The 25776-nt window shown below is 41.8% G+C and overlaps 1 protein-coding gene across 4 annotated transcripts in view; it reads left to right on the forward strand.

The window, feature by feature from the left end:
- Nucleotides 1-25776, forward strand: part of ARHGAP24 (Rho GTPase activating protein 24) — a 225790-nt gene that overhangs the window by 31520 nt on the left and 168494 nt on the right. The window contains exons 1-2 of one of the 4 annotated variants that reach the window (XM_054202155.1): nt 3877-4008; nt 8097-8296. In XM_054202155.1, the coding sequence (XP_054058130.1) occupies nt 8117-8296 (180 nt within the window). In that variant the 5' untranslated portion in view covers nt 3877-4008; nt 8097-8116. Of the gene's footprint in view, nt 1-3876; nt 4009-8096; nt 8297-25776 lie in introns of those variants that run through there. The other 3 variants (XM_054202156.1, XM_054202154.1, XM_054202153.1) reach the window with 3 other exon arrangements.

A 25776-nucleotide genomic window follows, 5' to 3' on the forward strand; every position in this document is an offset into this window, starting at 1 on the left:
ATCAGGTCTCATGGACTTGTGCACCTTCAGGTTCCTCAGCTGCTCTTAAACCTGGTCTCCTCCTACAGTGGGCGGTTCCTCGCTCTCCCAGTCCCCGCCTTCTGTTTTAGCCTTCTGTGACTTGGGTGGTGTGGCTAGAGCCCTTGCTGGTGAAAGCTGAGGCAAAAAGGTCGTTGAGTAGCTCAGCCTTGTCCCATGTCCTGGGTGACACCAGGTCTCCTGTTTGCTTCCTGAGTGGGCCCACACTTTCCCTAGTCTTCCTTTTGTCACTGACTTACCTACAGAAGGCTTTCTCGTTGCCCCTGAGGTCTGGAAGAAGAGGGTCTGGAAAGCATCCTGCGTTTCTAGGGTCCTGTAGCATACTGGAGACGTACGGCTGTTGATCACTGCACTGGATGCAAGTCATACGGCTGCCATTACAGAGAACATCACACGACTGAATTACCATGCACTGCTTTTGAGAGCTGTACTGAACTCTCCTACCTAAACGTATTCAGGAAGGAAAGTATTTGAGAAATATTAGACTATTTGGGGGAAATAATTTTATTATTTTTTCCAAATACAGTGAATATGCATAATTCAACTAATGAACCCCTTTTAACTTCCAAAACCTGGTGTCTTTTAACAGCAGTACTGGTCCTGCTGATTTTATAACACAGACCTCATGTTACCCAGAAACGTGCAGAGGCAGCAAACTGAGCAGGACCCCCAGCAATGGAAAACACATCTGTAGTACAGCATCCTTACACAACATTGCTTTAGTTATGACAAAATTCTGGTCCATCTGTTAATTTCCACTGAACGGTCCATCTGTCAATTTTTCTCTAGCATTGACAGTTTTACAGAATAAGACACGTGAAGTGGGAACCCGGGTAGAAACCTGGAGGATGAGAAATGACTGCATTCTATTTACACCTTCAGTTTTCCAATCACACTGGTAGCAGCAACCTTGTCTTGCAAGTGTGTGCTGCCGTGTGAGGAAAAAGCCGAGGACATATGTACATAATAAGGAACATACAAATGGGAACAGTGACAGTGTTATCCTTGTAAGTTGCTCCTTAAGCCTTCAAAATGCATTTTTGTGGTGTGACATTTTGTAATCGCTGCTACATTAGACATGGTATATCTGCACTTGACAAAAGATAGCCAGACAGATTATGTGTAAATGTCTGTTACATGAGTCTTCTACAGGTGGAGTCCATCTCGACTCAGAAAAGTTAGTGGGATTAGGAAGTGATGGAGAGAACAAAATGTCATTTCTAGGTGTTAAAAGAGAGTCTGTAATGGACAGAGTGCTCTTAGCTGTGCAACTTCCTCATGCCTCCTGCTACCACAACAGTAGCTGTAGTAGTGCAAGGACAAGAAAGGGTTTGTCTGAAAGCTGCTGCATGGATTTAAACAGAATAGGACCTGACGGCAAAAGTGGCAAAAGTTAACCTATGACAATTACCCAAAATACTGATTTGACAGCATGATGCTATTGTCACAGAACTGCTGCAGTTGCTTTGCTTTACATAGCAGTAGCTGACAGGTACAAGGGACTCTTCGAAATACTTAATTACCCAGCTATCTTTACCAAGGAAGCCAATATGATTTTGTTGCTATATGGGGAAGAAGTAAGTTCTAGCAAGTAGAGAATGATGTGTTTAGGACTAAATCTGAGCTCCACTCATTGCTGACTGCGGAAAGGACAAAGGGGAGGCAAGAGGTTCTGACCCTGCAGTCCCCCCCATCCGCCAGCGTTTCGTACCAAAGACCACACTAAGTACAGAGGCACTACTATTGATCCTATTTCAAGAGCAATTGCAAAGTGTCTGGCACACTTCAGCCTCCCATCTGCCAGCTTGGGCTTAGTGCTGTCCCGAACATAATAGAGCAGAAGTTTTTCAAGAGGCTAGTTTGTTACATGATTCCTAAAAGGTAGGTCTGATGCCCATCAGTGACCCTCTGATGGTCTGATGCCCATCAGATTCAAACTGGGACAAATGCAGCCGGTACTGTGGGATTATGGTGGGGGAAAGGGAACTAGTGTCCAGACCTCATCTATAGGGTTTAAACTGTGCACATGTACTAAAACTAGTCACAACCACAGAAGATAAATATGCACACACAAAAGCTGATATTTTCAAAGGTGCCTGGCAGAATTTGTTAACTAATTTCTATTGTAATTCACAAGAAATTGAATACCTTCTTATGTTCTTTATAAATTCTCTAGTCCCATTTTACTTGGGCTGTTTATATCTGTGCTTGAATTCCTGTGAGCAAACAGGCTTGTAAAAGTTTGGCTACTTTAGGAATATCTGTAGGATGGTTCTGGCATCGAAATGCAAGCCATGTACTAAAGAGTTATATTTGACCAAGACCTCAATTTTCTGGCAAGATTATTGGGTCTTGGTTTTGGAACTGATCCCAAAATGCATTGAAAAGTAACGGAAGTCCTTCCCATAGCTTCACTGGGCAGTGGAACAGGCCTTCTACAGTCTGGCTGCTGATAACACCTCTCACAATTTTTTTTATTGCCTAAGTAGTAATTATTTAGGCCTTGGAAGTGAAATTCTTTCAAGCAAAATATCTTCAGGCTGTCCCTAATAGGACAAAAATGAGAGTGGGGAATGCAGAACAGCCAGATGTATCTGTGATTAGGAGTTTTACTGCCAGTAGTACAAAAAGTTTCTCAGATGTCTCAGAAAACCTTCTGGATAAAAGTATAATGTCTGTTTGTGGAGGAAAGCTACTGGCAAGTGCACTGCTGCAACTTTTGGAAAAGAACGAGACTGAAATGCTTTAAAATATGTTCTTGCAGTGACAGAACTTGAGACATGCTCCTTGCAATGTGCATCTTGTAAAAATGGTTGCTAAGCACTAGCAGAAAGTCAACTCTTCTTTAAAGTATTTTCTTACCTTTTTGACCTGTTTTTTCCTTGCATGTGCAGTATCCTGTTGACACAACAGATGAGTAGCAACTGATTTGAAGCACCCGGATGGTGAGAAATAGGCAAATCTTTTGCTTCCTGCAGCAGTGGAACACAAGCGCATGCCTGTATTGTAGCAGACATTTAGGTGTCTTGAGACATATTACAAGTAAAATAAATGCAGGCAATGTCTTCACATACTAAGTGATTTTACAAAGTTGTTACTCAGCCAGACTAAATCAGGAAAATTCAAAAGGAAACTCACTGGTCAGAGGCAGCACTCCATATCTGAAATATACTGATAACCTTAAACTTAGGCACTTATGCTCTATATAGGTCATGGGAAATAAGTAGGAGGAACCCAAAATTAGACGTCACTTGGAAAGTGAATTACCTCTCTTCATGTAAGTGTTGCAGTATTGAGATCATCTAATTTTGTGTAGAATTATTGTGTCACAAAGATTTTTATGAATTTTGCATATGTATATATGTGTGTGCATTTATTTGGCAGACATGTTGATCAATGACCAAGTCAATTGTTGCTGCAATTTTGCAGCCTTTTACGGGATATCTGTTAATGTGTCTGACGTGGAGAAGTCATCTCCATGCAGTGTTGCATTGCTTGCCCTTTTGGGAGAGCAAGGGGATTAGAGCTTGTGAGAGGCTGGAAGAGTACGGTTCTGGGGCAGGCGCTTCGGTGGCTTCTCATCTCTATCCATTTTATGCTAGGCTGACAGCATCTGAGCAACAGCAAAGATGAAGAAGGATTGCTGGAAGTGCACGCTGATGGTGTTTTGCATGCTTGAAATGTGCTATCTGGGCCATGAGAAACTTCAGTGAGAATAAAAACATACTGCAGACCATCAGGTTTTCTAGCCAAATGGGTCATCTTGGTGCAATCCTGTGACTGTTCATTGTAACTGGATTTGCTGTGCTTTAATGACTTTCTCTGAGTATTTCCTGGCAAGGTGCTGCGATCTGGGGGAGCTGCCCAATTGCATATTTCAAGTATCGAGTGAGTGGTAGCTGAGGAGAAACACTTCCCTGCTTTCTGTGTGTGGGACCGGCACAACCTTTCCACATTGGCGAGGAGAATGTAAGTGCAGTTATTTGCCTTTGAGACAGACTAGTGAGAGAGGCAGGTGCCCTTATGGGAGCAGAAAAAAGTTGGATTGGGGCCAGCAGTGGTAGATGGAGATGGGCTCTGTGGACTGGGAGATGTGTCAGGGAACATTTCTCATTTTGTTTACTTTGCACTCCCAATGTCCAGACAAGCTCAGGAGAGTTAGCCCGCAGCCAGCCCCGAACGAATAGACCGTGTAGCGTTTGTTCAGTTCTGGTCATTACCTAAACTGGAGGGTAGCCAAGTCAGTAGAGTTGACTCTGGCAGCAAGTACAAGTCGTGCTTCCCGTTCAGAAGATGGCTTTGAGGAATATGCTCATTTAGTGCTTGAAAATGCATGGCTTTCTGCCTTGTCTCATGAGAGCAAGAGGACTTGGAGTATGTTGATGTAATTCCACACTTTGTCATGTGTTATTTACATACTGTTTGCACCTCGCTGTTCTCTGCATCGGTGCCAGCACCCTGATATTCCTGCAATTTATTTTTATGATCTTGATGTTGAAACAGCTGTAAAAACAACCAGTGAAAATGAACCAGCTGCTGGAATTTCTGATTCCGAGTCTGGTTTGTAGGAGGCAGATTCTGAAAGGGAAGGAGAGATGGAAAACAACAAATAAACTTAATCTTACAACTAAATATAATTCCTCTGAACAAAAACAAGTTAGGTGGCTGAAATTTTAATTGCTGAAGAGAATTAAATCACAAATAAATGAAATAGTACAACTGTTTTGTACAGAAAGTGTCCAAGGATATACTACTGCTTTAAAGGAGATCTTAAACTTGCCTGCGAGGACTTGGGAGCAGTAGAATGTCATCTCTCCTACACCTCATTTGTTTTAGCATTGCAGAAGTAGTTTAAGATATGAATTTTACCAGACAAAGAGGTGTAGATCAATTAACGTTTTCCCTGGCTAGCCAAAATCCGAATACTTAGTTTGTACACTGGTGTGAACACCAGCAATATGTGACTTTGTGGAATGAAATTAAAAATAGCCTTTCATCCAAGTAGTTAATTGCTTTTGACTTTGGTACTTAGATTCTTGTTTGTGGTCCAAGTGTAATAGAGACCGAGTGTCCTTGACACCCATAATTACTGTATTTAAACTCTTCCTTTGTTACTGCCTTGAGGTTGGCCCAAGCAGCAGAGATAAACTGATCAGGTTAGCTGAAGCTGAGCACCGTGAGTTTCTGCGGTTGTGCAGCAAGGAGCCGGATGGCTCATGGTTTTGTTCCTTACTTTTTTTCAGTTGCAATAACATATCTGCTGTTTACAATGGTTTCCTTAAATTTCCTTAAAATACTTGTTAATTCAGTTTCTAAGGATGCGAGTTGGAGTGCTGCTTCTTGGCATCTACTTTGGCCCATCCAAAAAACAGCAGCATCCAAGAGATTTCTGCTCGTATTCAAACAATGCCAGCTATGAGTTGGGTGCATTTCCTTTTGGAGAGAATGATCTCATATAGGACAGATAAGTCTGTCCTCATTCCTGATGTGTTTTCACCACACGCAGTGGTAAGTGGAGGTAGGGTACAACAAAGCCTACCGTGTATGGATAAAGTTGCTTCTTGGAGATTATCTGATTGTTGCTTATTGCAAACAGTTTCACTTAACCTGTCTTCCTCCTCCTAAAGAGCTAAGGTAACCAGTGAGAGAGGCTGGGCATCCAGGGATAAAGCTGTAGGGGTTTCAGAGGCTGCTTGGCCACTGCTTTGTTGCATTCATAGTTAATTATTACAGTGCAAAGTGAACGAACAATATTACAAGAGCCCAGACCACCTTGAAGTGTGAGCAGACATTTATGAACAAGGCACTGAGAAAGCAAGCTATTAATTTTTCTAGTGGTCGCTGAATCTCCATTTGCAGCTCCAGGTTGGAAGGAGGCACGGTTCAGTTCAGAAAATCACTGCAACATCTAATATACTCTGCAGCCCCAGAGCAGCAGCGTTCAGATTGTGTACTCTGATGGTATATAACTCTCACAGAAACCCTGTGTTGTCTGAGGGTTTTATCAGCTGGTTCGTTCTGGTTAGGATGTAATTGTAACCCAGGCACAAAAAAAAAAAATCTTTGTCCGCTCTCCCAGGAGCCAGGGACGTTTGTATGTTTTGCAGGGACACTTTGCTCAAGTAAATGTAACAGTTCAAGTGTTCCGGGTGACTCTAGGTGAACCCTAAAGAGGCAGGAGGAAGAGTCTCTTTTCCTTTTTCTGAGTAGAATACCAAGTGATTTAAGTTTTGATCCTGCAATTTGTACTTTGCAATGAAACCACTGTGCTCGTGTTGAGGCCCACTAACTTCAGTGGCACAGGGCAGTTAAGAGTTTTAGTCACGGAGGCTGGATTCCAGGATCCATCCCAAAGTAGGGACGTGATAACAGACTGTGTGCTGATATTAAAAGCAAAAGTGTAAACGCACAGCAGAGATCACAGCTGGAGAAGCTGTTAGAAAGGGGGATAATTGTGAACAGTAAGAAGAAAGGAACCAAAGGAAAAATGGGCTGAAAACCACTCCTGACTGGAATCTATTTATCTATTTACTTATTCTTGCTTGATTATATTGCAATTTACTTTACAATGATGTAACACTATCCAGACAAAGTACTTGTATAAATTGTCAGAGGAATGGTCCCGTTTATCAAATGAATGTGTATCTCTGTTTCTAATCTACCTTAGAAGCGGAGCACATACCTTTGCAATGCTGATGTCTGTTACTATGTTCAGTAACAGTATTGTTGCTGTATAGGGGACCAGAACAGGAGTGCCAGGCTTGGGCTCACCAATCTCTTTGCCAAAGTCAGAACAAGAAGCTTTGGTCTAGATGTTCTTAGTCAGAGATGTCTCCTGCCTGCAACGTCTGGAATGTTTTATTCTTTTCCCACCCTGATGTTTTGAAACAATAAATACATTACCTATGAAGCCATCTTTCCCAGGCCATAACAGCTGTGCAAGTCCTGACTAGGCAAGAAAGGCTGCCAGTGGTAGTCTAGAAAGAAAAGAAACATGTTGTTCTTCAAGCACTTACAGACAGTGCAATTTCATCGTTAATTTTGCACGCTGCTGTGTTTGTGGTTATAGTCACATTTTATTCTGTTTAGGTATACACTCTGTGGCACATGTACGTCTCGGTTTGACTTGTATTTCAACTGAAAATATCAGAACTTGCAACTCAAAATCTGGAGTTTGAGCTCTAGACTTAATAGGGGATCAGGAAGAGCCTTTTGACCATGAAGGTTAAGCGCATGACTGCATGATCGTAGGTATAAAATCCATCAGGTATATTCCTGACTGTCCAGAGTTGGTTAAAAAGTGTAGTTTCAACAAGGCCAAAAAGCCACATGAAACTTTGCCAAGTTTAATTCCACGCTTTAGCTCTGGTTTTGACATGCTTCTCGTGCCTTGAGTTAAGGCACCAAAATTCTGCATGATTAGCAAAGCATCTGTAATAAGCATGGCTGTACACACACCCGCTTCAGTCAGGGGATTGCTTGTATGAGGGGATACGCGGCCCTTCCTGTATTTACTGTCACCATTCCATTAAATGGACTTTAGTAAAATAAACCAAACCAAAAAAAGCCTGTTTGTCTGGTGGGGCATATTAAGCTCTGGAGAAGCAGGGGCTTCTTTAATGTTCCCTGAAAGCCTGAAGCCTGTCAAGAAATAGTAAATGTGGAGGTCCAGTAGTGAGAAGCATACTGCTGTCCTTAGTCTGAAGACGTACTGTAAATTCATTTTGTGTTACTGCCTGTAATCCAACAGAACTCACCTCAAGAAACAGCTGATGTCTTCCTCAGTGCTGGTTAAAATATCTTACGCTGTGCTTGAACAAAACTTTTGCCTCTTGCCTGCTTTTTAGCAACTCAGTTCATTATTATTATTGTCTCTTATCGGCAAGTAATATTCTCTCAGCTGATGGGGTGCTAGTATGAAAATAGGCAGATGGTAAATGCTTTTCTAGCACACTTGTAGTCAGGACATGTTTCTTTTCCAGCTGTCTTGAAAGGAGCAAGTTACTGCCTCGATAATAATCTAATTATTTTACCTTTTCCTCTTGTTTTCCCAACAGCAGAGTTGCACAGTCCCAGTATGGAAGAACACAATGGCTCTGCAGAGACTCCCCCGCCAAGCCAAGGGCGGCACAGTGCCATTAAGTGTGGGTGGCTGCGGAAGCAAGGAGGCTTCGTCAAGACCTGGCACACACGCTGGTTCGTTCTCAAGGGTGACCAGCTTTACTATTTCAAAGATGAAGATGAAGCCAAGCCCTTGGTAAGTGAAAGGAGGAGATAGGATGGGAGGTGAGGTTAATGGTAATGCAAGCAGAATTGTCTGGTATTTAAAGAACCAAACCTCACCATCTCCGTCATTGACTCAGTACAACTTGGGATTTTGATTACAATGAACACAAAACTGAGTCAGGCCTTGGCAGTTTGTGTGACTTCCCCATCAGGCTTCTTTCTAAAACTTCCTTTTCCAGGTCAGGTTTTCTTATTGCAGCATTTTAAAGGGAGTGAAGTGTACATGAAGTTCAAGTAGCAAAAGTCAGTCAGATGGGCTTGACTGAGGCAGATGAATAATCTCTATTTGAAAAGGTACTGCTTATTTTTCTGCTGTTTAAAATGTGGAGTATCCCTGCTTTGTGTCTTCCCAAAAAGGAAATCTTGTAAGACTGTAGCCTGAATACGTTGCCATCTCTAACGTGGAACAGACTGCTGTCTGCTGCCTGGCTCTGTTGTGGTGATTTACTGCTCCTTAATGCTCATCTATTTTCCTATTTATTTAGCTTTCTCACCAGCATGCTTTAGGGCTGCCTATCTCTGGAGTGCCATAAGAGTAAATAATGGTGCCTCTCCAGTCAGGTCAGGCCTGAGCCTCTGTGATAACAAGTTAAGAGAGATCTTGTGCTAGCACCTACAGGAGTATGACAATCCTGTGTGTTAATCATTTCCTAGATGCTTGTGACTCCAGAAAAAGCTCTGACATCTGTGAGTTACCTCTGTGCAGATATTAAAATATAAATGCACTTGGTTTTTATGCCTACTAAATTTTTGATGGTGTACCTTCATGTGGAATTTCACCGGCAGTTCTCAGAGATGTAAAGTCCATCTAATCTAGCTTCCTGTATGGAACAGGTCATGACACTTTGTCAAACTTTACAACTTTCTTTATGGTGCACGTTAAGAAAAACCATTCAGTCTTGAGTTGTTCCCAAAGAAGATTCTTGTATGAGTTAATTTCTAAGAACCAATTTCACAGCCTTGGTAGCTGTTTGCCATTAAAATTATCCCACATAATATAGGTTAATTAAATAACACATTGCATGTTTACAAATTATATGTTAGTATGACTACTTTGAATATGAAATAGCTAATAATTTCTGGCAAATCAAATATATCTTTCAGTGTATATATATTTTGTTAATCAAGAGTGTAAAAAAGCAGCCATCAAAACAGAAATGTTTATGGGCCAGAGCCTGTGCTTCCAGAATACAACCCTGCTTCCTCACACTTGACATCTGCCAGTATGTTTGTGTGCAAGGACTTCATTGCTTTTTGAGAGGTGACACAATGCTGCATTGCATGGAGCTTTGTACAGCACTATGGAGCCCAAATTATCATCTTGTCTGTCTGCCACTGACCCGTGGGATGACTTCAGAACATCCTATTGTCTTTGCTGCTTCCCTTTTGTGAAATGGAGGTGGTGATTCTGATCTTCTGTTACCTTTGATAGGTTAGGTAGCAGTTGATTAAATAACTAGAAGTTTGTTTGAGTTTCCACCTAAGTCTCAAGTAAATTCATAAAGACACCTAGAGATACAAAGTGGGAGGGCAGGAGTGCCAACAGAAGTGTAACTTAAATATGCCAATAGGTTTGAAAAACGAATGGGCCTGTCCAAATTAGGATCAGTCAGTATTTCACCTTGATATAGCTTTGGAATGTTTCTGAAGCATACTGCACAAGTGTCAGTTCCTGAAATAATGTCCCAGGTTCAATGCCATGTATAGAAATGTTTTTTCCCCATTTAACTACATTGAAGGGTTTGCTGCATTAACTTTGAAAAGATAATCACTATGATCTTATGGGAACCCCGTTGTTCTTACTGTGGAGAGCTAAAGCAAAGAACTCCACTGATATCATGACTTTTCAGTGAATCCTTAGGAAATGGCGAGCAGTATTTTATTATATTAGCCATGTAGTATTGGATCTGTATTTAGGATAAATACCTGTTTATTCACCACTGGATTGTACAGTTTGTACAATGTACAATTGTACAATAATTCTTTTAGACAATAATATAATGGAAGAGAGTTAATGAGGTGGTTTTTTCCAAATGAGACTGTAGTTTTTATTTTGCCTGCCATTTGGTTGTGTTTGGAAGGAGGTAGAAAGCGGTGATTACTCATCCTGAGGGATGCTCTAATTGCACACCTTGTATATATTTATTTATAGAAGGTGGGAGAACTATAGCAGGAGAGGACAAGACAAACCAGTGGGTTTATGTTCATAGCCTTGATGCAAATTAGAGAAAAGCAGAATCCAGTTTCTGGTGTGAATTCAGCAGGTGTCCTGAGCACCAGTCTGCTTAACATTTTGGGCTTGGGTTCTGTCCAGTCTGTACCAGAAAGGGATGGTAATGTGAATGGAAGTGAATTTCAGAAGAATACTATTAGCTGTCAGACTTTATTCTACAAATGACTATGTATAATGGGAGTAAAGAAAAGAAATACTGTCTTGTGTCTAAACTGTCAGTAAATGCTTTGGAATTCCTGAAGCATGCCCATTTCCTGCTAGTAATATAGATTACTACCACATACGCTTTAGTCAATATGTGCACATCTCCTTGGTGTGAAACTATTAAATTTAAAAGTCATTAACTATCAGTGTGAGTGTGGGGAAATGTCTCTGCCAACCTGTGTCAGATGCCTACAGGCACGCAGAGCTAGTGAACAACAACAGAAGAAAAAGCAGTACACAGCTGTTAGTCTTATAGTCAAGGACAGTGAATTGTCATTGATTCTTTATCATCATCAAACATAAGAATCTTTCCATTGTAATGTTTTATCAGTAAGAATAGCAGCTATCTTTTGCTCTGATATCCTTGAAATGTCTCAGGGGATCTGGTGAAGATGGCATTTCTGTTTACCGAAGATGCGTGTAAGGATAGCAGTAATCTAGTAAATTCCAGAAGACAAAAAAAGCAATAAGTAAGCAAGCCATAGGAAGAAATAAAATCTGATTTCTGATAATTCTGCATAATTTTTACTTCTTGGAAGTGATACTGTATTTAGCCTTGTTAATTTTTTTTTTTACTATCTTGGTGAGTCACCTTATTCCTGGCAGCCCATTGTGCTTTAGAGAGCTAGTATTATGCTAAATCTGAAGGTCAGCTATCCAAGCTTGAAATGTGCACAGCTGAAAGAAATAAGCATTTAGCATTCTCTGTTTCACAGTACAGCTGTTGTTTAAATGCAGCTCATGAAAACGTATTCCTTGCTTTCTTCTCTGCCTATGGCTAACTACTCCAGCTGTGTTGGGGTTGGCATGGTCTTAACTGAAGATGGGAGGAGGAAGTCAGTGCCTTCTCAGTGAGACAGCATGCATTTTCTGTGGTTTTTTGAGCAGCAGGAGAGAGCTTCCAAGTATCACTTCATTGTTCCAGGTTTGCTGTCACACTCTCCTGGTGTTACTGCGGAAGTGAATTTGTGGGAGCAAAGCTACGTAACCTGTACGGTTGGAGCATCACTGATACGAGGTTGTAAATGAGCAAGAATAGGCAAGTTCATCCAGTCAGAACAATGTTTTAGGCTTAGGTGCTTATCCAATGTCGTTGCCACTCAGCTTGGTTTATGGACTTGAATTTGAGGTGTGTAGAGAGATGTTAAAGATCTATGAACAAGCCTTCAAGAAGTACTTGTTGGTATATGCCTGAACGCGGATGATGGTCTGTTGTTTCAGTTTATATACTGTCCTGAACATTTTGACGTGCAGTTTTTATCCTCTAGATCTTGTAAAGCTCTTAACTGTTTAGCATAAGTAATGCTAAACAGCATTCAGTGGCTCACAAGATCTTAGACAAACCCTGGGAAGGGACAGCAGATTTGCATGCTGAGGTGTGAATCTTAAATGTAGAATTTGAATCGGTCTTTGATTGAAACTGAGTAAATGGCAGCTGGAATCTTAAGTACAGGTCACCATTTGTAAGGGAAGGTCTGTCTCTGATGTACAATATATTTTGAAGTATTGCTTTCTGGCAAAATATGTGCTTCCCATTTAATTCAATTTGTGTAAAAATTTCCTTGACAGAAAAATCCATTTAGCGACATTAATAGGAAACATGACAAATTTCAGTTGCGTTTTTAAATTAAAATAAAGCTTCTAATGAATGTGTTAAATAGAAATTAATATGATAATTACATAATTTGAAACTTGGACTGTCAGTAGGGGAAATCTTTCAGTATTAGTATTGACTGTGACTAAGAATTGAGCATCGTGCTTTTTTACAAGTTAAAAGGGAATGGATAACATTTCTGGGTGGAGGGAAAAAAACTAATTGTACGTGCATTTTAGAACTGCATCACAAGAAATGGCCATCTCTCCTTGTTGCCTAGAAGATTTTCAGTTAAGGGAGATTAGGGTATTATTCACTCTGATCCTTGTCTTTGGAAAGCCACAAGAACTAGCTTTTGTGTAAGTACTGAAGAGCAGCATAGCAAGTGAAACAGCTTCTCAGTAGATATCGCATTGACTTGTAAGAGCAGCTCCCTCACTCTTGCGTAGGGGAGGATGTGAAGCACTAGGTCTCCCCACGCTTGGCTTCATGGATCTTGGTCAAAACTCCACCTTTCATGGAGCAAATTCTGGGACTTGATGTAAAAACAGCAGGGAGTGTCCAAACCACTGGTGATTTTTTATTATTTTTATTTTTTTTTCATTTCTAGGTAAAACACTTGCTATTAGTCTAGGAAACAGAAATGGTCTTCAGATGGACATGTGCTACTGGGTGAACTGAGTTACCTAGATACTGAGTTACCTAGAACCTGTTGCAAACTCTGAGAGAAATTAGTCAAATACAATTATGCAGGTGTCACAAGAAATGTGGGTTGATAGAGAAAGCGTGTTTCTCAGGAACTTCACTGGAAACTCAATATGCTGGATGAAATCATATAGGATTTTCTTGAGATCAGGAGTGATGTTTGCCAGTAACAAAAGGATTTACTAGAAAGGCTTTCTATTATTGGTTATTGGATACATTTTTTTGAGGGTGGTAAATACGGAGCTTAAAAGAAAACAAATAAAAAGCCTCCACAAAAAAATCCATCAGAAAGCACACCTTAAACAGTTTATGTGAATGCAGTGGAATGGAAGGATGTCCAACACGCCTTATATGAAGTTTTAAAGAAGTCAAATGAGATGGTGTTCTGCAAAGGCAGTCAGCTGCCAGCGACCTCCTGAAACAGTAATTTGCTCTGGAGTAGCCCTGATAAAAGGCTTCCAGCTGATCTTGCTAAACTTTGTCTTAAAAAAAAACAACCCCAAAACAACAAAATAGGCGAGAAATAGTGGTCCCGTTTTTCAGGTGTCTGAATGGAGCCTTCTTGTGACTGACGTGCGCCCCTTCCAATAACTTCTGCTCGTGCGGTGCTTGTTGTTGGGTAAGCTTGCACTGCAGGTTGCAGCAGAGCAGCTGGATTGCACTGAGCTTGGCGCAGTCATGGCCTGGTTGTTCTTGCTATCCCACTGTCATTGGGCAGGCTGGCGTGTGATCTCCGCTTTACTTTCTTTCCCTTCATGGCTTTTAAGCTTGCATAAGCTCACTAAAGTAAGGTACTGCTCATTGCAGTTTTGCACATGTCATGCAAAATAGAAGCAGATTTGGGGTTAGCCATGTGTTCCTGGTGTAATGATATTTCCTGTTTCTTGAAATGCTTAGTTGAAGGAAGAGAAGCCTCTGTGTAACATACCTTTCTATTTACGACAAATGCATTTTTTTTTCCTTTACGATCATTCTTGATCTCTGTCCACTGAACATAAGGTGTCTCATGTTTTAAACTGAAAATTAACTTCTTAACTCTATCACTGCTTGAGTTGCAGATGAGGCAAGAAGAGTTGTATCCTGTCTGATGTGAGCAGCAGAATCTCATGGGTTTTTTCTATGCGAGACAGAAATGGATATGACCTGGCATGGCAACGGGCAACCTATAGCCTGGTCTTTCTCACATAGTGAACTGCTACAGTGGTGGCTGTTCAGTGCAGAAAGTGAAGTGAGAGCCCCAAAACTGCTTTGGGCCTTTTTTATAGATTTTCAAGCAGTGACTCCTCAAGTATGTGAATATAAGCAGGCTTTTGCAACTCAAGCAGTGAAATTTCTGGAATACAGGGATGGCTGTTGAAGGATAGGTCTTAGCTTTTATATACAGTAGAAAGTTCTGCTATTTCTTATAACCTGTATGCCTTTGTATGTTTTTGTCATGCAGGTTTCAGCAACTTATTTGTGGAGACACATTTTTTTACTACCGTGCTATTCAAGGCGTAATACACTTTGGTCAATAGATACCCATGGGAATTTTGTACAAGAGATTAGTGTGATAAGGCTAAGTTTATTTGAACCCAGGGTGTTTCTAATGCCACTACTGTGTTGCTTGGGAAAGGTTTCTCAAATTTGCAGGACTGAATTTCTGTCCTCAGCCTGAGACGAATAACCCCAAGGTCAGTCACTGAGGTGCTCAACTCGGAGGTAATCAACTTCCAACTTTAATCCCCTTTTCTGCTTCTTTCAGACCAAAAATGTGAACTTGAATTTTCAGTAATTGTTCTTTGTTTTGTTTCTTTGGAAAACTTTGGAGGCCTTGGGCTTGGCCCAGTAAGACTCTGAAAGATTTTCACGGGAAGAAAAAACAGCATTAACTGCCACGTTAATTACAGGAGTGTCAGTAAACACTGCACAAGATTATGGATTCTGTGCCAAAATGAGGTAATTCTTGCTCAGTGCTTTGCCCCAGCTTATGCTGTTGGAAATTCAGTTCCTCCATGAAGATGGTTTTTCAGATTTCAGTGCAATGCAAGGAGTATTCAGTGTCTCTCTTAGTCAGCTTTGCATGTAGCTGTTGTGTCATTGTCTGTGACTCCACTGGTAACATCTACAAACTACTATCCTGCTATCATACCAATTTGTTTAAATCTGTGCATACGTCATTCCTGAGGGCTTGTAGTTTTTCATTCTCCCTGAACTTGAGTGAATTTTTCAAAACAGCTCTCAGATTCAGTCTCTGTCCTTCTTGCTTTGCTGCTGTTCTCTCTGTGCCGATCCGGCTCTGGCCTCAACCTCCCCTGGGTTTTCCTTTGCCTCCAAATACATTGGCTGGTGAAATAACTGCTGCCCTTCTCTCACAGTATCTATAGCATTCGTAAAAGGCCACCTATATGGTTGTTGGTCTCTGACGTGGTTCAGTGTCTTCATCCCATTTGATGACTTGGAAAATTACAGATTAAATGCTTACCTTCTAACTTCCCATGCCCCCAGCAGTTCCACTAGCTGCCTGAGTAGATCTTCAGTTTAAACTACAACTAAAAGTTTGTAAGTATTTTCCACAATCAGCCTCCTTGATGCATTTTGACACCCATCTGCCCCAAAACAAAAAACCCAAACAGTGGGGCTAGATGCTGTGCAAATCTGAGGACGTGTCTATCTCCTTTTTCAGAAAGCCGGTTCAGTGACTGAAGTTCAGAATTTCCTGAGCTGAGACAGTTTTATAGGTGGGAAATGTAAACCTTTAATGGTGTTTGGACCTGTGGATTACACTGGGATTTGTTGTTGTTGTAACCAATTTTGAACAGTCAGGAAGGTAAAGAAAAGTTGATCCCACCTGAGTCTGCCTGTTTATGTGGCAGGCAGTACAGCCTCAGGACCTCTTCCAAAAACACTGTGGAACAACAAATACATGTTTCCAAACTTTTGTGTCTTTAATCAATCCAAACTGGGAAATTAGTTTTAGTAAATATTTTTATAATAGAACAAAGCAAAAATGCCTTGTGGCATTGATTGAAAATGCTAGTACCATTGACCCATGTGTGCATTCAGAGCTAAAACTCTCAAGTATGCTACCATATGTTGTATAAACTGGGGGTGTAATTAGACTCAGCCAACAGCTGCTGTTAGATTGGAAGAGACAGGCACTCTAAGAAGATGTAAATTAGCCAACAGCTTCATTTCTCGGTGGCCCATGCATCTGCTTAATCCAAAGGCTGAGAGAACTGGCCCGCCCCCATCTTTCTTTTTGTGGGACCAGGGAACTAGCTTGTTTGTAATAGCTTGCTAACTCTGAAGTGAAGTTAAATCCTTAGTGTGTTTCCCTCCACTTCAGGGATGAGCAATACTTGCAGGTGTAGGAAGCCACTACATGGTACAAAACCTGCTTTCCATGGTGGTGGGGCTGCCCAGTCTATAACTGTCTTAAAGATTGCGTTTCTTTTCATGCTGGCACAGTCTTTCTCTCCCTCCTTTCCTCTCCATTTCTGGCTCGTGCCAATTTGCCAGGGTTTGGGGCAGGGAGGAGAGGGGAGATACTCTTTGTTGCTTGCCAGGTGAAAAGTGCGTTTCCGTTGGATGATAGTGAATGTATATTTAACAGGTTAATGAAGCTGTGCGGAGAGGAGTGAGGATGGTGTCAGGCTGCTGCTGGTTAAAAAATATACGTGATGTTATGTTGTGATGGTTGTCATTGATTGTCTTTGTACTACCGTGTTCTTGTCTGAAAGACTGCTGATCTAAATTCCTAATCATGACAGTGGTTTTGTATTATCAACTCCAACGCAGTGCAATGCCTTTTGTCATATTCAGTCGGACAGCAATGGTCTGCTCTAGATGTTTCTCTCTAGCTTTCCTTGCTTAAAAGCTGTTGTACCAGTAGAGTAAAGCAACTAACGTGAATACTGCTACACAGCACGTGTGAGGGTATAAGGTGAAATTCTGTGAATATCAATCTCCAGATTCATCTTCAGGTAAATGTAATGCTCTTTCAAGCATATGTGGAACTTTAACTATTATAAAAGTAAATATTAATTTTTTGCACTCCATTAATTTGGACAGCAGAGGCTATGTGATAAACTTGTCTTGTGTAAGGGCAAACACTTCAGATACTGAATAGATACGGGATGTTGTGTTTTGGAGTCTGACTGGTCAAATTCAGTGACATTTGATCAACTCATAACCTGGAGCTGCTCCAGGTAGCTTCTAGCTTAGCATATGCTATTAAGAAAAGTTCAATTGGTGCTGCGTTATCTTGTGTAGGCCATAGTTAACATCCCTAGTTAAAGAAATCCTAGGTGTGCTTGCTTATTTCCTTGCATATTACTAAGGAACTTATTTAATGTTGTTGCTGTAGTAACTGAGGAACGAGTCTAGCGATATTTTTTAGCAGCATTTGTACAAGTCCACTGATTTCATCTTTGTTCAGCTAGACTGCATAAATGCTCTTCTGTATGAGCTCATCACGTGAAAAATGGTCTGAATCCTATGCAAGTTCAAATGCAGCAAAATGGTGAAGACGTGCTATGTGACATAGACACTGGACAAAAAAAAACCTTCCTCAGTCTCTTGGTTATTAGAGCCTTTGGGTTGCCACGTGTTCCCTGACAAACTGAGCCAGACGTTTCAAATCCCTTCTTACAGAACAAGTTTATGAGAATGGCCATCACAGGCGGTATTTGTGTTGGCAGCCTCAGAACAGAGGCCAAGGGTTGAATGGTAACAGAAGCAGCTAAATTAACTTCTAACGCTGGAGGGACATCCTTTTCAGCAGACTTGCAGCACAAAAGTTGAGCTAACAAAAGCTTTCTCTGTTACTGGTTGGGCTGCAGAATAAAAGCCATTAAAAGCCTATGCAGCTCCCCACAAGGAGTTCCTGCTCTGAGTGAGTAATTGCAGCATCTCCAAGACAAAGCAAATGCTTTTAACTCTTGAATAATGACCACAAGCAATTGAAGAGTACTGAGAACCTTCAAAGACACAGGCATGTGTTTTGGAAGCCTGTTGACACGGACTGAGCATTAGTGTAATGATTTGGTGATGCAGGTGATAGAAAACAGACACGAGTCTGTGATTTAAGTAATGAGCTGACGCTTTAGTAAGCCACTATACGTGCATTTGCCAGAATACAGTGGGGATCTCACAAGAATCTTCTTGCATGATGGCTCAGCAGTGTAGACTCTCCTCACCTAATCCATAGGTTTCAGCTCTGTTTTAGGACTAGTCACCTGCCCATTTTCCCTCTGTGCTTCCATAATGTCTGTAGCTTCAAACTTAAGTTTTCCTTTCTTCCCATAAGCGAAGGTAAAATGGTAGGTCTGCTTTAGTTTGGAGGCATGACTGTTTCAGCCTTGAAATAGTGTGAGACATGTGAAGGATGGGGAGCAATAAAAAGCCTGCATGGCATGAGCCTATATTTATTAAAGTAATTAGTGTGTTTCTGTCGTTATGCCGTGAGGAGCACAGAGGCCAAGCCTCAGGCTGCCCACTTGGTCTCTGGTGGAGGACCAACTCCTTTTTTTGCCTGTTTAATCAGAGATTTAGTATCCTAAAAATGCATTTTTAAGAAGCAAAAACGCTTGCAGTTTTTTTTCCCTCTTCCTTCTTTGCCTTTTTCTCACTTGAAGAGCAATAAATAATGCTCCACATCTGAAGATGATGTTTGCTATTTGTGGAGAGAGGGGATATTGTTGAAAACTTCAGTCTGTCATTCTTATTAAAGTTACTATTTGCCACATACTGCCTAGCGTTAAGGTGCCAGATTTCCTCTCTGGGCTTAAAAGAGATACCGACCGCATTGTGTACCAGCAGTTACTGAAACTCTGTTTAGCTTTTGCAAGCTGAAAGTATATTTAGCCAATTATTTATGTGTTGTGTTTCTCCTGATTATTTTTTTCTGCCAATGAAGTTGTTGCTCAGTACACTTTACTATAAAACTTTTCATTTGTAATGCAGAATCACTAGTCATGGAGTATCTGGGAGCAAGCTTCATGGCTTTTCTTGATATCTTTTGTTGAATGCAGTATTACCTCTTCATTTGTGTACTTTTAAATCCAACATATTGATCTAGTTTCCTGTAAGTGAGACAGATGATGTGCTATATAAACCAACTTTTACATGTTGCAAAAATAATCCCTTTCAACAGGAGAAAGATTGCCTAGAGGAACTTTTTGAGAAAAAAACCTCATGAGAAATGCTAGCATGATTGGTATTAGTTACAACTCCTGTTAGAACTTCTCTGAAAAAGGATAAAGAAAAAAGCAGGCTAAGATCAATCTGTTTTCACAATTCCTTATGTAAATGTTTAAGAGCAGAGAGATTGGCCATGGGTAGATCTTGGATGAGACGTATAATGGCGGTGGGAAAGAAAAGGAGATGTAGCAATGTGAAGTTTACTGTGCTGTCACCTTCTTTGGGCCTCTCAATAAGGCCAGATCAGCCTCATGGGCATCAAACCCACTTCATTGCCTTGAAATGAAGGTGTGTTAAATTCCATATGGTATCAAAACTCTTCTGTCCCCAAGTATCTTGCCAGGGGCGAAAAGCTACATGGGGGTGAGGATTAGCAAGACGTGTGTAATAGTGGGCTCCTGAAGGTATGTTGTTTGGTATGAGAATTCACAGATTAGTCTGGAAGAAGTCCAGTGTTAGATTTCATCCACAGTCTAGACTGTAAAACATATATGTTGCATTTAACTAACTTCAGATAAACAGAAGATCTTTTTCCTTTTTCTTCCTGGGTTTGATTGTTATTCCAGGTGTGTTTCTTCATTTTCTTTCTGTATTTATATAATGTCATTTATATAACCAACACTATCTGGGAAAAAGAAGTACAAGTCACAGCTGACAAATAAAACATACAAAGTCTCTGTGTCAGCCTTTTTGATGTACTGAAGTTTTTGGCTTTCAATTTTCTGACCCAGTTGCCTCATTTTTGAATAGGTTAACCTGAGCTGAGGTGGAGGGTACAGAGAAAAATAAATCTTCAGTATTTTATAATGTGATGGTAAGAAGAAATGCGTAAAATAAGTTTCTCCCCTCTGACTCATACCAAGGTGAAGGTAAAATCTAGCATTTTATGAGTAATCAAGCTGTTCTCATCCAGTTGCAGACAAAGATTTACATATCTTACATCAAGGAGATGCTAGAGAGGAAACGGTGAGCTTTTTTCCTTAAATTAGTCTCCAGGTTCTAATAAAGCACTTTTTCCAATAAAAAGGCTATGGCTAACAAATATCAGTGCTATCCCTGGCTCTTATCAGCTGTGGAGCAGTCTTCACTGGAAAGAGAACACCCTGTCCTTCTCCTTGCTCCTCTGCAAGCAGGAGCTTTACATTTTTCAAGGCACATGTGACTTTGGAGTGTGAAAACCCAACCTTTACTTAAGTGTGAAATCGGGGGTTTAGGACCAATGCGTTATGACCCTTGGTTTTAGGTGATGTATCTCACATGGCCTATGGACGTGTTTGTGACTGCAAGAAACAGATTATATCCAATTTTAAAAACAAACAAGTATGCATGATGGCATTTGTTTTAACCTCTTTAGTGTAATAGCTAATCTAGTAAACACTGATTATTTTGGTGTCCCTTTGCTACACTGGAAAGAAGTATCCAATTAACTGAGTGAAGAAAACACATCTACTGCTCTGAATGCACAAAAGGCTGGTTTAATGTCTAAATCTGAGAGTATTTAACATTGTGAGTAAAGCTAATTAAGCTATTAAGATGACATGAGGAGAACACTAAGTAAAACCAAGATACCTATTCTTGGCTTGCATTCACAGCACAGCTGTATTGCACTTTTTTGATATGATGATTCATACATAAGTACAGTAGTATTTCTAATGAAATGTTAAATTAAACAGAAGGAAGGTCTGCTAGGTTAAATCGTTGATGCTTTTCTTTGTATCCCAGAAGATGACAGCACTGGGACTTCTCATGGTTATTTGTGACTTGCTGAAAATACCAATGTAATGTTCAGAATAGCTGTATATATGAGCTGTTCTTTGAATCCTCGGAGCAATTTTGTCATAACTAAAGCAGTGTTGTTTATGGAGTCTGTACTACAGATGTGTTTTCCATTGCTGGGGGTCCTGCTCAGTTTGCTGCCTCTGCACGTTTCTGGGTAACATGAGGTCTGTGTTATAAAATCAGCAGGACCAGTACTGCTGTTAAAAGACACCAGGTTTTGGAAGTTAAAAGGGGTTCATTAGTTGAATTATGCATATTCACTGTATTTGGAAAAAAAAATAAAATTATTTCCCCCAAATAGTCTAATATTTCTCAAATACTTTCCTTCCTGAATACGTTTAGGTAGGAGAGTTCAGTACAGCTCTCAAAAGCAGTGCGTGGTAATTCAGTCGTGTGATGTTCTCTGTAATGGCAGCCGTATGACTTGCATCCAGTGCAGTGATCAACAGCCGTACGTCTCCAGTATGCTACAGGACCCTAGAAACGCAGGATGCTTTCCAGACCCTCTTCTTCCAGACCTCAGGGGCAACGAGAAAGCCTTCTGTAGGTAAGTCAGTGACAAAAGGAAGACTAGGGAAAGTGTGGGCCCACTCAGGAAGCAAACAGGAGACCTGGTGTCACCCAGGACATGGGACAAGGCTGCGCTACTCAACGACCTTTTTGCCTCAGCTTTCACCAGCAAGGGCTCTAGCCACACCACCCAAGTCACAGAAGGCTAAAACAGAAGGCAGGGACTGGGAGAGCGAGGAACCGCCCACTGTAGGAGGAGACCAGGTTTAAGAGCAGCTGAGGAACCTGAAGGTGCACAAGTCCATGAGACCTGATGAGATTCATCCATGGGTCCCGAGGGAATTGGCGGATGAAGTTGCTAAGCCCCTATCCATCATGTTTGAGAAGTTGTGGCAGTCCAGTGAAGTTCCTACTGACTGGAAAAGGGGAAACATAGCCCCCACTTTCAAAAAGGGAAAAAAGGAAGATCTGGGGAACTAAAGGCCAGTCAGTCTCACCTCTGTGCCCGGAAAGATCATGGAGAAGCTCCTCCTGGAAACTATGCCAAGGCACACGGAAAATAAGGAGGTGATTGGTGACAGACAACATGACTTTGCTAAATTGTGCCTGACAAATTTGGTGGTCTTCTATGATGGCATTACAGCGTTGGTGGATAAGGGAAGAGCAACTGACATCATCTACCTGGACTTGTGCAAAGCATTTGGCACTGTCCTGCGCATCATCCTTGTCTCTAAATTGGAGAAACATGGATTTGACAGATGGACTGCTCGGTGGATAAGGAACTGGCTGGAGTGGCGGTCAATGGCTCGATGTCCAAGTAGAAATTGGTGACGAGCGGTATTCCTCAGGGTGTGGTACTGGGACTGGTACTATTTAACATCTTTGGCAACATGGACAGCGAGATTGAGTGCACCGTCAGAAAGTTTGCTGACGACACCAAGCTGTGTGGTGTGGGTGACGTGCTGGAGGGGAGGGATGCCATCCAGAGGGACCTGGACAGGCTTGAGAGGTAGCCCATGCCAACCTCATGAAGTTCAACAAGGCCAAGTGCAAGGTCCTGCACCTGGGTCACAGCAATCCCAAGCACAAATACAGGCTGGGCAGAGAATGGATTGAGAGCAGCCCTGAGGAGAAGGACTTGGAGGTGCTGGTGGATGAGAAGCTCAACATGAGCCGGCAATGTGCGCTCACAGCCCAGAAAGCCAACCACATCCTGGACCGCATCAAAAGAAGCGTGGCCAGCAGGTCAAGGGAGGTGATTCTGCCAGTCTACTCTGTTCTGGTGAGACCCCACCTGGAGGACTGTGTCCAGCTCTGGGGCCCCCAACATAAGAAGGGCAGGGACCTGATGGAGCAAGTCCAGAGGAGGGCCACAAACATGATCAGAGGGCTGGAGCACCTCTCCTACGAAGACAGGCTGAGAGAGCTGGGGTTGTTCGGCCTGGAGAAGAGAAGGCTCCGGGGAGACCTTACAGCAGCTTTCCAGTATCTGAAGGGGGCCTACAAGAAAGCTGGTGAGGGACTTTTTACAAGGGCATGTAGTGATAGGATGAGGGGTAACAGTTTTAAACTGGAAGAGGATAGATTTAGATTAGATACCAGGAAGAAGTTCTTTACTCTGAGGGTGGTGAGACAGTGGAAGACGTTGTCTAGGGAAATTGTGGAAGTGTCCAAGACGAGGCTGGATGGGGCTTTGAGCAACCTGGTCTAGGGGAGGTGTCCCTGTCCATGGCAAGGGGGTTGGAACTAAGATGATCGTTAAGGTCCCTTCCAACCTAAACCATTCTATGATCTATGATTCTCTTACTTTAAAAGGCTTGTGTTCACCTGTGTACCTGAGCAGGTATTTCTTCATAAACTTTCAGGTTACCCTATTATCCAAAAGAAAGTATTACCATTGAAGAGAAGAGCAAACTTGTGTACTTGACTGGGATGAAATCTGCCAGAAAGTGTCCATTCTTTTGTTTGGTTTTAATTTATCTTTTTTTCTCCACTGTAAACGTCCACAGTGTGCTCCTGCTCCTCTCCCTTACTGTCCCATTGCACTGTGCTTTGGGAGAGCAGCAGAGCTGGGGAAGTAGGAGGAGACAGGCAAGGGTGAAAAGCCCTGAAGTACTGTTCACACTTGGCTTCCTCTGGCAGCATTCCCGAGTCAGGACAGAGACCATTGCAGGGCATGGATGATGGATTTCCATCACCCCTGTCCGGCCGTCTCTTTGCTGCTGGAATGGGAGTACTAGTGGAAAGACAAGAGGAGGTGGATGCTGCTCAGTACTGGGATCCCAGTGAGAAAGTGCTTTGTGGACCTGGTGGCTCAAACGTGAACTAGTCCAGTTGACATTTGTAATTCGAGCTGGCAGTGTTGAGATGGTGCAAGCAGGGGGAATTTTGGAGATGGGTTAAATATATTCACGCAGAGCTGTGCAGTCTTTTCAGATGAGGGGCTTAAATGTGGTGCTGTGTGAGTTTGGATGCAAATGTAACCATTTGACCTTGGAGGGAGGGTGAAGTCATCAGAGGGGCCTGTGTTGTGTAGGCTCAAAGAATGTAACTTAAGATCGAGGGAAGAGCATGTTAAATGAGCGGCTGGAGAACAGGACCAGGATTTCACAGCAGGTGTGGGGAGGAAGAGCTGGACTTCCAGACCTAAAGAGCTAGTAAGACTTTCATTAATCTGTTAACCACCATTCTTCACATTCTCTCGGTTTTCTTCAGAGGATAATTACTTGCTCGCATTATTCTGCTTGGCTCAGCTTGTGAGAGACAGCGTGTATCTGCAAATGGCATTTGCTTCAGTATTTGGCGTGTAGCGCTTTCTCATAAAAGACTTGAGCCATTATTGTTTTTAAAACCTTAGGCAGCTCACAGCAGAGCTCGTAAAGGTATGCTCTGTGCTGTGGATGATACAGGGACAAAACAGCTTTTTTATAGAATGCTCTCTTAAGTCTCAGCGTGTAGACACTTTTAATTTGTTTGACAATAGAACAATAATGTTAAACAAACCAGACAGTAAAATGCCAAGGCATTTCTAAGATGTTAGAACAATACATATGCCTCTCTCAAATCAGTGCAAATGGCTGCTGAAGAATGAAACCACCTAAAGGCAATTACTGGCCCCTTCATCCTGTGAACTGTGTCCAGAAGGTCCCCAGTATGTTGCAAACATTCAGGAAGAGCATAAAGGCTTTTTATGTAGGGTGTCTGTGATACTATCCAGAAAATAATTGCTGCATATTGTGGAGTTCATTAATGTGCGTGTAGTCAGTGAGAAGGCTGAATGAGAGATTTCTCTATTAACTGCTTACACAGATAGCTGACAATTCGGCCACTGTGTGCCCAGCAGGAGTGAGGTGGTAGAGTCCCTCCAGAGAGGAAGACTGTGATCATCTGCTTTGAGAGATGCAATGGTCAAGGTTGGGAGGCGAGAGAAAGATGTCTGCAAGAAAGTACTGGGAGAAGGCCTTCTCACTTGTCCCAAAGGTGATCTTGCAGTAAGGTAATGTTTGTGCTACCTAAATGATTTCAGGAAGAGATTTACTAAGGGATGTGATTATATCTCTGAAATTTTGGAAAGCCCACAGAAACTTTTCTTACAGGCACTGTTGGTGGATGTCTTTCAAAAAGTAGCAGTGTCACGCCATTATCAACTACCCTCTTCAGGGCGATACGCAGGGGAGAGCGTGGGAAGGAAGGTTTCAGGAAGGGTTGCTGAGCTCAGACTGGCTGTGGGTCTGTCTGGATTTTGGGCAGTGGTGGAGTTGAGCTGGGGAGGAGGCAAGAAGCTGTGCCTTCTCTGAGAGAAGAGCTGACGTGTTAAAGACTGACCGAATGGAAAATGCTGAAGATAGTATTTTAATGGAAGAGTGTTGGAGATGAGTCTTTTGACTTTGTATTTGAAGTGTAAGTGATCCTGCATGATGCTCTGAAGCTCCTAGTTCACATTACTTTCTAAATGAATCCATTGTTTTTCTATGAAGTTTTTCTAAGAAAACCAAAATTTCTGGGACAAGTCATTTTACATGTAAAGCCTGGTAAAAAGATTAGAAATAATTTTAAAACAGAGGCTCTGGGAACCAGGCAGATAAGAGGGAAGCTTTGGGGTTTGGTCTTGCTGATTTGCAGACCTCATTTGGTAGGTGCTTGTAGCATATTGAAAAAGAATCAAATTGAATTGATGATTATGAATTTAGTTTCATCTGTGGATTAAGTCCACAATATGTGCACTCAGTGCACATTTTTGTGC

This window comes from Rissa tridactyla, chromosome 5 (assembly GCF_028500815.1).
Source record: "Rissa tridactyla isolate bRisTri1 chromosome 5, bRisTri1.patW.cur.20221130, whole genome shotgun sequence".
Classification (NCBI taxonomy): Eukaryota; Metazoa; Chordata; class Aves; order Charadriiformes; family Laridae; genus Rissa; species Rissa tridactyla.